Below are 15,458 nucleotides of genomic sequence, written 5' to 3'. Positions count from 1 at the left end.
TGTCCCTTCTTGTACAGGGCCTCAGCTTTCCTGGACCCGTCCACTTTTACTGTCCAGGTACACTCCAAAGTATTTGTACTCCCTGCAGGCACGGAAATCGATATCAAAATATGGAGGGGACCCGGGACAGGGGACACACAATATCTTGGCGGCCGCGCGCGCATGCACCCACTCACACACACGCGCGAGGCTTCGGAGGCTCAATTCAGCGCTAAATGCAGCTCAACTCTGCCTGTCTCGCCTGGTCATGCCTGGACTGATGACATATTTCCCGTAAATCCAGGCAGGACTGTAGGTTAACCTGGCGGGACATGCAGAGTTGAGCTGGATTTAGCGCTGCTTCTATGCGCTGGCTGTGGGCCTGGGGGCACCGCATCCGTCTGACTCCCAACGTCTCTGGCCACCCTCGGGCTGGGGGGGAGGGGGGGGGGGCTCTCGGATGGTTCGGCAGCGATTGCAGCGCCGGAAAGCCGGGATCAATCCTGGCTGCGGTGCAGGTCTGCCGAGTGTTTTGGCACATCTTCCTCCTCCAATCACAGCGCTCTATCCTCAGTCCCACCACCCCCCCCCCTTACATTCGCCTCTGACCGACACCTCCGTCCTCCAATCATCGCACTGAATCATCATGGTCCCGCCCCCATTGCCTGCTGACCGACATCTCTCTCGTCCAATCGGCGCCCTCCATCAGCGGTCCCACCCCCACTGTTGCCAAAAGCGGAGATTTCACTGGGTTTTAAAATCCGGATTACAAAAAATGGGTGGGATCAAAAGGGGGGGGGGGGCGGTGGGCCCCCCCCCCCCCCCCCCCCAGACCCCCCCCCTGGTTTTCTGCCCCCGACTCCCTGGTAAACTACACATACCCACACCATTGATGGAGATAATCAAGTCACTCAAGCAGACGGTATAAAAAGCCCCAGCGTGCATTAAATGTCAATGTATGGTGCTTATTTTATTATGCAAGAGCTCCAGGGTCTTGTATACAATAGAATCATGCAGAAATAGACCCATGCCCAAAAAATTATTGGGCCTGCAATGTACCTTGTTTTAATGGATCTCAGCTTTAATAAAAATTTCCAGCCTTATATTCTTAGTATATTTTCTTTTGCAGTATAATCACTTGATGCAAGTCCTTGTGTTTCCTAAAGGATTTTTCTTGCTTATCTGAGGACAGAATCGTGGTGATGTGGTCCCTTTTTACGGGTACCCGTCAGAAGTCTCGCTGCGGCGTTTTGAACCAATTGCAGGAGGGACAGGGATGATTGGCTGATACCAGTGTATAGGGAGTTGCAGTAGTCAAGACAGGAGGAGATGAATGTGTGGATGATTTTTTCAAGGTCCACTAATTGGAGGAATGGTTTGATTTTAGCTATAGTACGAAACTGGAAGAAACTAGCTTTTACCACAGTGTTGACTTGCTTGTCAAACTTTAATGCGGAGTCAAATATCACGCCACGGTTTTTGACGTGCGGTTTGACCAAGGAGGTTAGGCTTCCAAGGCTGCCTGTTATCGTTTTGATGGAGTCGGAGGGGCACGTAGGATGACCTCAGGAGTCGATGGCGAGAAGCAAGTCGTTGTCACCTTCAGCAAGGCAGACTCTGTGCTGTGGTGGGCCCTGAAACCTGATTGGAAACTTTACAGGATGGTATTTTGGTGTAGGTAAGGCATTAGTTGATTTAGAATTACCTTTTCAAAGACTTTTGAGAGGAAAGGCAGTTTGGAAATAGGTCTGTAGTTACTAGGCAAGGTGGGGTCTAGGTTAGGTTTTTTCAGGAGGGGCTGGACCACCGCGAGCTTGAAACAGGTTGGAACAGTGCCAGTTGATGATAGAGAGGATTGTAATCCAAAATAGTTTTAAATGCAGTAAAGCCAATGCATCTCATAATTTTATATACTTTATCAAGTCTACCCTCAACCTCAGGCATTCCAACAAACAATCCAAGTCTATCCAACATCTCCCTGGAGCTGATCCTTCTAATCCAGGCAGCATTCTGGTAAATCTCCTCTGCACCATCTCCAAAGCCTCACATCTTTCCTGTAATGCGGCAACCGGATGTGAACAGTTTTAGGCTCCCCTACCCTGGGAAAAAGACTGTGACCATTATCTTATCTATGCCCTTCATGATATTTTTAAACCTCTATAAGGTCACCTGCTCAGCCTTCTTCACTCAAAGAAAAACGTTGCAGCTTATCCAGTTTCCCTTACAACTGAATCTCTCACCTGTCCTGGCAATATCCTTGTGAATCTTTACTGCATACTCTCTAGCTTAATTGCTTAATCATATCCTTCCTATAGTAGGGCAACAAGAACTGACCAAAATATTCCAGGTGCAGTCTCACCAACAACCTATACATTTGTCGCCACAATCTGGGATGATGAACTTGTACCCCAAGTTTTCCCTGCTCTACAAAACTCCCGGTGGGCCTGTCTGTGCAAATGTTACCCTGGTCTAACTTCCCAAAATGCATCATTTCACACTTGTCCTTTACCCAGTTCATCTAGATTCTGCTGTAACCTTAGGCAACCTTCTTCAGTCAGCTAAACTACAAAGTTGCCATCTGCAAACTTTCGAATCATGTCACCTTCATTCTCATCTAAATCATTAATAAACCGGTAGTTCTGCTACAACATGACAGTTGCATTCAAAGATACCTCGTATTTTAGAAAATCATCGTATAAAGACAATTGTGCCAATGGGTGATAGGGTGTTAATGGTTAGAGTGTTTCAGACTTGTAATAACAAGGTTATCCTTCCTGTAGGATCTTTTTAAAATAAAGGTAATTTCAATACCAATAAGTTTATTTTTGTTAATCTAAGCTAAAGATACAAAAGGATGTTGAATACAAGTGTCAGCAGAAGTGATTGCTTGCCATTTTCAATGGCCAACTGTAATTAAAGTAGCAACAGTATTCTTAAGAGACAAATGTATTTCAATACTGTAAGCAAGTTACATGGAAACATTTATTTTTGTCCCCTATCTTGTTTAAAACCAAGACAGTATTGTCCAGCTTGTCAATTTCCAAGGTACTTTTTAAGAGGTAGACACAAAATGCTGGAATAACTCAGCGGGACAGGCAGCATCTCTGGAGAGAAGGAATAGGTAATTTTTAAGCAGTTCTCTAGTTCCTACTGAAAATTATGCTATAACCAATTCAGCCCGTATAATGCAAATAATGTTGCCAAATTCATCACTAGCTTTATATTCAATTCATATTATGGCAACACTTGTTTTGGCAGGACTACTGGTACGTGACAAACTGCAGGGGACCCAGCACAGATTTATGTGCACAGCACTGGTCACAGGCCTCCAATTTGATAAACAAGCATCTGCATCCTTCCACAAACTAATTTTGCATCCAACTTGCAAGCACACACTGGATGATATGAGATCTCACCTGGACCAATCTACCATCAGGACCTTGTCAAAAGTCTTGTTAAAGACCTATTCCTTCATACTCCATGTTGTTTATCACAGGTGGAATTTCCACCTAATTATTAAGCAAAACAAATTTGAAGGGTCATTTTTTGTATAAGATGAATGGATCTACGTTGCCCCAGAAGTCACAAATTAGAGCATCACACATGTATGCAAGATCCCAACATACCTAAGATCCAGATGTAGCAGGTGCTCCAGTGTGCAAAGTTCCAAGGAAATTGAACCAAGCTTGTTAAAACCAAGATTTACATCAGTCACTGTGGCCTTCAGTTCTGTAATCCTGCACAAAAAGATAATATTAATATTATTGGCATCCTCTTTGTATCTTTATCATAAGAACACCAAATGGTTATATATGTATTATATCTATACTTATAAAACTCTGACCGTGGATGTATATTTATTTGTTTGTGTGTTTGTGTTATTTCTCGAGTTATTAATGAAAATGTTCAAAAATCTGAATTTAAAAACCACTGTCTTTTGAGGGGACGGGATATATATATTTATATAGCTACCATTTAGACCAACAATTCCAGTAGTTTTCTTTACAATATCTTTGTAAAGCAGTTGATAAGAAAATATCCTTCACAACAGCAAATAATTTTATCAAAATAGAAACCCAACTATTTATTGCTCACTTTTCGACGTAAAGATTATTTTACAACAATCGGGGCTTTTGAAAAATAGAAATTAAAATCAAAGTTATGCAATGTTATCAACAATGTTTTAAAATATAAATTGTACATTCAGAATTGCAATTAATTCTGCCTTTAAAATCATGAGTACATTAGTGTAGGAAAGTAGCTAAAATCAGCATCAGTGGTGAACGAGCCTACTCCTGTTCTATTTATAAGGTTTGTTAATTCTTGATTTAATTACAATGAATAATTATACATCCTTAACCCTCAACTGTCAGGAACAGCTTTACCAAGACTTTCCCTCTACTTCTCCTTAAGAAAATAAATATAGATGTAAGATTATTCAATCATGGCTGATCTGACTTTGGTGTCAGAATCACTTTCCTGTCTGTTCCCCTTCACACTAACTCCCCTGACCCGCTAATCGTGACCATGAGAATATTGATTATACCTTTCTACCACACTAAACCACCACAGCTCCTGGGCCAGAGATTTGTGCTGAACATGATGCCTAGCTGATCTAATCTGCCTAAAATATATCCCTCTATTCCCTACACTTCCCTGTGCTCATCTAAATTCTGTTTAAACGCCATAATCGTATCTGCCTCCACCACAAGCCCTGGTGAAACATTCCAGACCCATACCAAAAAAAACTTGCCACGCATATTTCCATTAAAACTTTCCCCATCTCACCTTATAGCTATGCCCTCTAGTGTTGGACATTTCAACCTGGGGAAAAGATTTTAACTGCCTAACCTATCTAAACCTCATAATCTATCTATACATAACTAAAACTCTGATCTTGTGCTCTTCTGGTTTGCGCGGTTTTTCTATTTGCGCAAAAATGGTACGCGATAGCGCTACCGAGCTCTCCCCCCACCCACAGAACCCCCCTCCGCCCGCACACCGGCACGGCCGTAGCTGCTGGTACTTCCGGGCCGATCAGAGGCCCGGCTCTGAGGGCGCCGATGGCTGATGCTCCTCAGGGGCACGCTAGAAGGGAGAGGAGCGGCAACTTCTAAATCCTGGGGTGGGAGAGTGGGGGAGGAGAGGGGATAGAGGGAGAGGAGGGGAGTAGGGAGGGGAGAGGATTATGGAGGGAGGGAGTGACTGAGGGTAGGGGAAAGGAGAGGGAGGAAGAGGGGGAGGGATGAGGGGAAATGAGTCGCGCCTGCGTAGTTGGGGGCTATGGGTGAGTGGTGGAATATTGCGTTGTGGAACGGGTTGCATTGGGGGACCAGGCCTCCAGTGTGACAGGGTAGTCTAGTTTTATATAATTCTATCAAGTCTCCCCTCAACCTCCAATGTTCCAGAGAAAACAATCCAAGTCTATCCAACCTCTCCCTGTAATTGAACCTTTAATCCAGGGAGTATTCTGGTAAACTTCCCCATCTTTCCTGTAATGGAACAACCAGAACTGCTTGCAATACTCCATGAGCAGCCTAGTCGAAGTCCTCTGGAACTCCATCACTCCTTCCTAACTCTTATATTCAATACCGGTAGCATTGAAGGTATGCACACCAAATGCATTCTTTAACTGTACATATTAACTGTAAACTCTCGCCTAACATTCAACCTTCCAAAGTACAACTCTCTTGCACTTGTTCGGGTTAAATTCCATCTGCCATTTCTGCAGCTGATCTATATCTTGCTGTATCTTATGATAGCCTTCCTCACTGTAGCTCCCCTAATTTTGATGTTGTCAGCAAACTTACTTACAGAGACCCATCTATATTACATCTAAAGTAGACACAAAATGCTGGAGTAATTCAGCGGGATAGGCAGTATCTCTGGAGAGAAGGAATGGGTGACTTTTCGGGTCGAGACCCTTCTTCAGACTATATTACATCTAGGTCATTTATATACATTACAAACATCAGAGGTCCCAGCACAGATCCCTGTGGAATTCCACTGGTCACAGGTCTCCAGTTAGAATATCTAGCTTCCACCACAACTCTCTGTCTACTATGAATAAGTGAGTTCAGAATCCTTACGACCATATCATTGTGAATCCCGTACATATACCTCACGCTATTTTGGCAAGGTCACCAGCATAATCAAGGACGAATCGCACCCTGGTCACTTCCTCTTCTCCCCTCTCCCATTGAACAAAAGGTATAGAAGTATATAAAAGCACACCTCTAGATTCAGGGACAGATTTTTTCCTAGCTGTTATTATTACCACAACTACCACAACAAGAGAGCAGTCGTGAACTACTGTGCAGGAAAGAACTGCAGATGCTGGTTTAAATCAAAGGTAGACACAAAATGCTGGAGTAACTCAGGCGGGACAGGCAGTATCTCTGGAGAGAAGGAATGAGTGCCGTTTCGGGTCGAGACCCTTCTTAGTCCTGAACCACTATCTACCTCATTGGAGACAGTTGGACTACCTTTGATCAGACATTACTGGCTTTATCTTGCACTAAATGTTATTCACATCATTCTCTTTTCATGTATCTGTACACGGTGGAAGGCTCAATTGTAATCATGTATTGTTTTTCCACTGACTCATTAGCACACTGCAAAAGCTTTTCACTCTATCTCGGTACACATGACAATAAACTAATCTCAAACTCATCCGGCTGACTGCATCCGCAAAGCAACAGCCAAGATACACGACGGTAATAGGAAGAGTCCCTGGTTTATGTGGGGATGGGCAATGGAATGGCTGGGATTGATTAGAAACTCCTTGGTTCAAGGATTAATTGTCTTTGTAATCATCATCCTAGTATTGCATGTTCAGTTTCTGCTTCTTAAATGTTGTTGTGTGAAGATGATGGAACAAAGTATCCCTTTTCCCCCCCAAGACACGGGCCCCAAGCATCAAGGAGCCAGAGCCTTTCTGGATTATCTATTTTGTCGAACAAACAGAGGTCACAGCATCAGCAAGGCGTCCAATGGAACCAGAATGGTCCGCCTCGCCCGTCCAGGGACCTTGATGTGGGCCAGCAAAGTGGCCTCGGAAGTCGGCTATGGGAATGGATCTGCCTGCTCCGGCCGGGCTGTAATTTCAGAGACCTGTGTGCTATTTGGGCGCTCACGTTTCCTCCCACAATCCAAAGACATACAGGTTTTTAGGTTAATTGGCTTCTGTAAATTGTTCCCAGTGCGGAAGATAGAACTAACGTACAGGGATCGCTAGTCGGCACGAACATGGTGGGCCAGATAGCCTGTTTCCATGCTGTATCTCCAAACTAAACTAAATCCTAAAGACGTACAGGTTTGTACGTTAATTGGCTTCTGTAAATTAAATGAAACATAGACATAGAAACATAGAAAATAGGTGCAGGAGTAGGCCATTCGGCCCTTCGAGCCTGCACCGCCATTCAATATGATCATGGCTGATCATCCAACTCAGTATCCTGTACCTGCCTTCTCTCCATATCCCCTGATCCCTTTAGCCACATGGGCCACATCTAACTCCCTCTTAAATATAGCCAATGAACTGGCCTCAACTACCTTCTGTGGCAGAGAATTCCAGAGATTCACCACCCTCTGTGTGAAAAATGTTTTCCTCATCTTGGTCCTAAAAGATTTCCCCCTTATCCTTAAACTGTGACCCCTTGTTCTGGACTTCCCCAACATCGGGAACAATCTTCCTGCATCTAGCCTGTCCATCCCCTTAAGAATTTTAATGAATGATACCTTATGATCACGTCAAAGTGAAATGTACGGGTGATCGTTTGTTGGCGCAGACCCGGTGAGCTGAAGGGCCTGTTTCCAAGCTGAATCTCTAAACAACTTGGTTATTGTGTGCAGTTCTGGTCACCATACTCTAGGAAGGACACATTTGCACTGGAGAGAGTGCAAAGGAGGTTGACTGGATTAGAGGACTTTAGTTATGGAGAGAGCTTAGATGAGCTGGGCTTGTTTTTTCTGGAGCAAAGGAGGCTGAAAGGTAACCTGATTGAGGTATATAAAATTACATAGTAGTAATTACATGTTACAAAGAGCTCATCCGGTAGGCGGCGCGGCTCTGGCCAGCAGCGGCCTCTGCAGCCTGTCCGCGTTTTTGTTATTTTTTGTCTGTGTTTCTGTGTAGTTTTTTTTATTTTATGTTGGGGTGTGTGTGTGTGGGGGGATGGGGGTGGGGGTGGGAGGGGGGGGGGAAAACTTTTGAATCTCTCCCTGCACTGGAGACCCGACCTTTTCTCTCGTCGGGTCTCAGGTGTCGTTGAGGCCACAACGAGGAGCGGCCTCCAACGGGAAGAAGCCGGGGACTCTGGTGCCGACTCACCGTTGCCGTCGCGGAGCTGGCCGAGACCGGAGCGGGTGGAGCGGTGGAGGAGCGCTGCCGCTGCTGCTGCTGCTGCTGCTGCTGCTGAGTCGGAGGCTGCTACTGCGGGGTCTGCGGACGGCTCGGACGACCCCGCGCGGCTCCCTGGAGGGGAGACTTTTCGGGGACGGCGAATTCTCCCGCCCGTGTTGCGGGGTCGAAGAGCTCCTGGAGCGGGGCCTAACACCATTGCCCCGCGCGGCTGGAACGGCCGCGGGACTTTGCGAGCACACACCGGGGGCTCCAACACCAAGACCCGGTGTGCGACCTCGCACCACCCAGCGTGGCTTCAATGGCCGCGGGACAATCGTCCATCGCCAGCCGGGGGCTTTGACTTTGACTCTGACATCGGGGGGGGGGGGGGGGGAGAGTGCAGTGGAGAGATAGTTTTTTTTTGGCCTTCCATCACAGTTATGTGATGGATGTTTATGTTAAATGTAATTATGTTGTGTCTGGGGTCTATTTGTGTGTAATGTATGGCTGCAGAAACGGCATTTTGTTTGGACCTCCAGGGGTCCAAATGACAATTAAATTGACTTTTGACTCTTGACTCTTGATAGCAGTCAATGGAGGTGGTGGAATGAGATATAATCACCAGTCCAAGAAACATTAAAACAGACACATATTTAGGCAAGGCATTGAATGATATGGACCAAATTCAGGCCAAAGGGATGATGAATGCTTGGCATGAACATGGGCCAAAAGTCTGTTTCTGTATTCTATAAATTCATGACCCCTCGTCCTATTAAATAGTTCCAATTATAGGTTGGGGAGGGGCTATTTTAAAAGCTTCTGCAGGTGGTTGATAGAGATCCAGTCAAGCAGGTTACTTTGTCCAGAACTATGTCAACTTGGAATTATTCTACACTCATCCATTCTATTGTTATTGCTCCATTATTGTCACAAGTATCATGATATTGTGGAAATAATTTGTTTAGCGAGCTATCTAGGCAGATCATACTGTACATGAGGGCAATCATATCATATACAAGTAGAGAAAGGAAACAGAGTGCAGAATATAACTATACAGCTATAGAGAAAGTGAAGATTGTTTTAGGTGCAAGGGCAACAACAAGCTAAATTGGAAGATCGGGAGTGCATCCTTAGTGTCCAAGAGGTCCATTCACAAGTCTAATCTTGAATCTGGTGGTACGTGCTTTCAACCTTTTGTATCCCAAAGGGTGAGGGGAGAAGAGAGAATGACCAGGGTTGGAATGGTCCTTGATACTGCTTGCTGCTTCCCCTTGAAGTGTAGATGGAGTCAAGTAGGAAGGCAGGGGTGGATGGTGTTGTTTGGTGTTGGTTTGTGTGATGGATAATTGGAGGGTAATCTATCACAATCTTGAGTTTTGACTGGTAAGTCATGTAAAGGCTTTGGTATTTCAGAAAGTGATACCTTTACAGTAAGATACATCGTATCTGTACTTCTTTCATCTCCACAGCATTTGTGTGGCTGATGTAGTTGTGTTTCTGGTCAATTGTGACTCCAGGAATCTTAACTGGAAGGGGGTGCAATTTGTGCAGATTATGCTAATAAAATATCAAGGGTAGGTGATTGCACCTTGTCTTATCAGAAATGGTTATGATCTGGTACTTGTGTTGCACTTATGTACACCGTTTATCAGCCATGCTAGGATTTTATTTAGGTCTACTGCGTTTGTTTCTTTTTATATTACAGGAAAATGAATCATAATTCTAATTCAGAACTGGATACTAAACGAAGGAGAAAAATGAAATTACAATTATCAGAATACATGTCATTTTACAATAACCCAATAAGTGGATTTGTATTTGCAAAAGATTCTTTAAAGCATACCAAAAATTAACATTAATGCAAAATACTACAGGATACACTGTTTTCGTTTCACTCATTAACTAATTACTTACTGCATTAAGTGTTTCTTAGTACTAGAATACATTTGAAACTGATTTATTTATATTTCATGTCCAAACACTACTGTGACCCGAGATTATGCTATGAATTGGAATGTTCTTAAATATTACTACACAAAGCAGGATCACAAGCAGTAGGTATATTGGACCTACCTGGAAGGGACTGCAGTCAACAAGTTCTTGCTCAAGTTCACACTACCAATGGGAACTCCATCAGAGGCATTAAATATTTCATCTGGAACAACTGTGGCTTTCTTGTCACTAGACCAGGACAAAATAACAAGGAGGAGGTTTAGTTTTGAACTATGCATTGAGGATGATTAGTTGTTGTCAAGCAACAAAAATTATTTTAAAAGTGTTGCAGTAACTCAGCGGGTTGATCCAAAACATCACCTCTCCGTGTCTTCATTAGATGCTGCCTGGTCCACTGAGATACTCCAGGACTTTGTTTGTTGCGCACGATTATTTAGCTTAAGTTAAAATCTTCTAATGTTATTCTGCTTCAGCTTAGTTTAATGCCATATTTACCAGGGTCCTTATTCACACAAAGTTCAGGATGAGGTGAGGATTTGTAGATTAGAAAGTACTCAAGCATAAAAAGAGAAGCATAAGAGACTCCACCCGTGTTAAAATAGCCATGTTCAAATCTAGAGTGTGACAATACCTCAGTGCCGTCCTCCTGTTAATATTTAATGTCTAGGCCACTGTGAAGATTATTGCCCTTAGAATAGTGATGTTAGCACAAATCCTTTTTTTTAAAAAGCTTGTTTTGTTTTGCTTGGCGAACATTTATTGGCCATCTATAATTGCTCTAGAACTGTGTGGCTTACCGGATCACTTCAGAGTATTTCTATAAACCAACGCAGAGATTAAACTACTCTTCAGCAAAATCATAACCTCCTTTGAACATCAGTGCTGATAAAACCATGCATTCTTTTTAAATCCACAGTTTATAATGCAAAATAATTCTGCGTCATTAAATCACTAAGTCTGAAAAGGCATGGCTTTTGTTAGCCATCTACCTGAATAATTACACAGCAAATTACATAATATGTATTTACGGTTATGGTAAAAATATTACATTGCTCTTGAACAAGCTTTCCCATCATAAAGTTTTAAGCTCATATGTTGAATTTAAAATTGCAATCAATTGAGTGTAATATCACCAGATCAGAAAAATAAGGATGCAACAAGGGAACAATCAATTTTAGATCTATTGCTCTGTAATATGAAATAATTAATTTATAATCATGTGGTTAAAGTATGTTAAGCAAATAGTGGAAATTATCTCGTAAAATTTCACATAAAAAGTGGAAATAAATTTGATCTGAATAAAACAAATTATAAGGATATTGTGAGTTGCTTATGATAGACGGAAACTATATTGAAATAATTGAGAGTAGAAAGTCAGTTTTATAATTGCACTAGACCAAGTACAGAACTGTTGGGTATGCTCCCCCGACACAAGATTCCACCACTCACCCTTTCCCCCAATGCAAGCCTTTCCCCCAACGCAATATTGCACCACTCATGCAGAGAAGGGGGGGGGGGGGGTAGGGGGGGGGTAGAGAGGGGGGGGGGGTAGAGAGGGGGGGGGGGGGGGAGAGAGGGGGGGGGGGGGGGGGGGTGGGGGGGGGATAGGGGGGGGGGGGTAGAGAGGGGGGGGGTATATAGAGAGGGGGGGGAGATAGAGAGGGGGGGGTAGGGGGGGGGGGGTAGATAGAGAGGGGGGGTAGATAGAGGGGGGGGTAGATAGAGAGGGGGGTAGATAGAGAGGGGGGTAGATAGAGAGGGGGGGGTAGATAGAGAGGGGGGGTAGATAGAGAGGGGGGGGTAGATAGGGGGGGGTAGATAGAGAGAGGGGGGGGTAGATAGAGAGGGGGGGTAGATAGAGGGGGGGAGATAGAGAGGGGGGGTAGATAGAGAGGGGGGTAGAGATAGTAGACAGAGGGGGGGTAGACAGAGAGGGGGGGGTAGACAGAGAGTAGGGGGGGTAGATAGAGAGGAGGGGGGGTAGACAGAGAGGGGGGTAGACAGAGAGGGGGGGTAGACAGAGAGGGGGGGGTAGACAGAGAGGGGGGTAGAGAGGGGGGTAGACAGAGAGGGGGGTAGACAGAGAGGGGGGTAGACAGACAGAGGGGGGGTAGACAGAGAGGGGGGTAGACGAGAGGGGGGGTAGACAGAGAGGGGGGGTAGACAGAGAGGGGGGTAGACAGAGAGGGGGGTAGACAGAGAGGGGGGTAGACAGAGAGGGGGGGTAGACAGAGAGGGGGGTAGACAGAGAGGGGGGTAGACAGAGAGGGGGGTAGACAGAGAGGGGGGTAGACAGAGAGGGGGGTAGACAGAGAGGGGGGGATAGAGAGGGGGGGAGAGAGAGAGGGGGGGGGGTAGGGGTAGATAGAGAGGGGGGGTAGTAGAGAGAGAGGGGGGTAGATAGAGAGGGGGGGTAGGTAGAGAGGGGGGGTAGTAGAGAGGGGGGGTAGATAGAGAGGGGGGGTAGATAGAGAGGGGGGGTAGATAGAGAGGGGGGGTAGATAGAGAGAGGGGGGGTAGATAGAGAGAGGGGGGGTAGATATAGAGAGGGGGGTAGATAGAGAGGGGGGGTAGATAGAGAGGGGGGTAGAGAGAGGGGGGGGTAGATAGAGGGGGGGGTAGATAGAGAGGGGGGTAGATAGAGAGAGGGGGGTAGATAGAGAGAGGGGGGGGGTAGATAGAGAGAGGGGGGGTAGATAGAGGGGGGGGTAGATAGAGGGGGGGTAGATAGATAGAGAGGGGGGGGTAGATAGAGGGGGGGGTAGATAGAGAGGGGGGTAGAGGGGGGGTAGATAGAGAGGGGGGTAGATAGAGAGAGAGAGAGGGGGGTAGATAGAGAGGGGGAAGAGGGAAGAGGGGGGGGAGGGGAAGAGGAGACTCCTCCACCCCACCCCCTCTCTCCTCCTTATTTTTCTCATCCTCCCCCCCATTCCCTGCCCCAGGACCTACCCAGGTCGTAGAGCAGCGCCAGGGTCTGCAACTCGGCCTGGTTCTTGTACTCAGCCCGGCCCTAGTTGCAGACTCCAGCCATCAGCTCGACTTTAAACAATTAAAAAGTTCGGAAACATCGGTGGGAATGCGGCGGGAAGACGTGTATCGCCTCAACGTGAAAAACGTGAGTACAACGTGTGAAAATGGGAAGGCTGTGGCCTAGCGTTTGGAAGAAAATAGGAAAATAGAAAAATGAACCAGACACGCGCGCACGCGACAAAGAGTTTTAGTATTATAGAGATACAGGGCTTTTGGCCCAACTTGCCATTGCCAAACAAGATGTTGATCCAAGCTGGTTATACCTGCTTTGACCACGTCGTCTGGCAGCTCGTTCCATTTTTGAAAAAGTTTCCCCTCGGGTCCCCTTTAAATCTTTCCCCTCTCTCCTTAAAAATGTGCCCTCTATTTCAGACTTCCCTAACATGGGAATACGACTGTGACCATTCACCTTATCTATGTCCATCATAATTTTATATATTTCTGTAAAGTCACCCCTCAACCTTCTACATTCTGGGGAAAAAAAATCCCAGCCTGCCCAGTCTCTCTTTGTAACTCAGCCAATGCCACCCCCCACCCCAGTCTCCTTGGTAACATCCTAGTGAATCTTTTGTGCACCCTTTGCAGCTAATGACATTATTCCTAAAGCTGGGAACCCAGATCTGTGCACAATAATCTGTGTGGTTTCACCAAAAACGTGTAGATTTGCATAATGGCATCTCAACTATTGCATTTGATGCGCTGGCTAATGAAGCCAAATGTGTCAAATGCCTTTTCGCCACGTGTCATCAATTTCAAGGGTCTATGTACCTATACTCCTGGATTTCTCTGTCTATTACACTGCCATTTAAGTCCTACCATAGTTTTACTTTCCAAACTATAATGCCTCACACATATCCAAGCTAAATTCCATCTGCCATTCTTTGGCCCACCTCCCCAGTTCATCTAGATTGTGTTGTCATCTTACACAACTTTCTTCATTGTCTATCATTAGCAATGTTACAAAATTTTGAGATTTAAAAAAATCAAGTCTGCAATTTATCCCATCAGATAAAGCATAACAATAAGTTTAATTTGACACCTAATTCACTTTCATATCTCAAGTAATAAAAAAGTTATGGCCATTTTCATACTCGGAAATTAGCATCTTGTTCCCTATTGATTTTCTATGGACATAACAAAAAAGCTGTGATCATGGACAGTCAAAAGCCCATAACCTTCTTAAAAATTAAGAGAACTGAATGTAATTTTCAGTTATCATAGATTGAACCATTCTGAAACAAATATAAAATAATCTTACTTGGATGACCTGAAATTAAAGCATATAATTAGTTAGTTACCCAATTGTAGCTAATTTCAAACTTCAATTACTAGATCTAAACTTCTATTTCTTAATAAATGATTAACATTTTTAAATAGCCTAAGTGTCCAAATAATATTCACAAATAATTCACAATAAAACATGATTTTTAAATCTCATTTACATCAATTTATAGGCCAAATGGAAGGAATTTAGTGTCCCATTGCTGTAAATTAAAGTCCATTTAAATCGGCTTTCTAGTGGGTTCCTGTGAACGCGCTGGTTTAGAACGTTCACATTGCAGTGGATTTGTGCCTTCAAATGCCCAGAAAAATACTGCGGGATATAAAGAGCCCAAAATGAGCTACTCGCTATAGTAAACTTTATATACAGGGTTCTTAAGAAGCCCCTTTTAATGTAAAAATAAGGTACATACCTTTAATTGTTTGCTTTATAAAACCCTGGGGCTGCGAGAGGTCGCGGGTTTAGAGAGTGATTTTAAAACTACTATAACTATTATACAAGGCCATAAAAACTAATAATACCTTTTGCGACGGGGTCTTCCAGCGATTTTCCGTTAATGATTTACTAGGCTGAACATTTTCGATTGCAACAGCCTAGTAAAAATCGCGTTTTAAATCCGCCCCCTCTAAACAGCGCCAAAATCACACACACGGGGCTAGGACAGATTCTCAACGACGATTCAGGTAGGTTTTGTAACATATCTACTATCATAGCACCATTTTTATGTCATTCAGACATAAACCATATTAACGATATTGTTGTCCAAATACTTAACCTAGCACTGATCCCTGTAGCACACCACTAATCACTGACATCCAACTGAATAACAATGCTCCACTGCCACCCTGCCTCTTATGATCGACCCAATTT

General features: G+C 44.5%; 1 protein-coding gene across 1 annotated transcript in view; it reads right to left on the bottom strand.

Moving 5' to 3' along the window:
- Window positions 1-15,458, bottom strand: part of lrrc40 (leucine rich repeat containing 40) — a 48,629-nt gene that overhangs the window by 9,710 nt on the left and 23,461 nt on the right. Inside the window, exons 11-12 of the mRNA XM_055641903.1 lie at window positions 10,397-10,504; window positions 3,606-3,716 (exon numbers count right to left, since the gene is read on the bottom strand). Of these exons, the coding sequence (XP_055497878.1) occupies window positions 3,606-3,716; window positions 10,397-10,504 (219 nt within the window). The remainder of the gene's footprint in view (window positions 1-3,605; window positions 3,717-10,396; window positions 10,505-15,458) is intronic.

This window comes from Leucoraja erinacea, chromosome 10, assembly GCF_028641065.1.
Source record: "Leucoraja erinacea ecotype New England chromosome 10, Leri_hhj_1, whole genome shotgun sequence".
In the NCBI taxonomy this organism is placed as follows: domain Eukaryota; kingdom Metazoa; phylum Chordata; class Chondrichthyes; order Rajiformes; family Rajidae; genus Leucoraja; species Leucoraja erinaceus.
The sequence above is the reverse complement of the archived record's forward strand: the minus strand, read 5'-3'. Positions and strand labels throughout refer to the sequence as shown.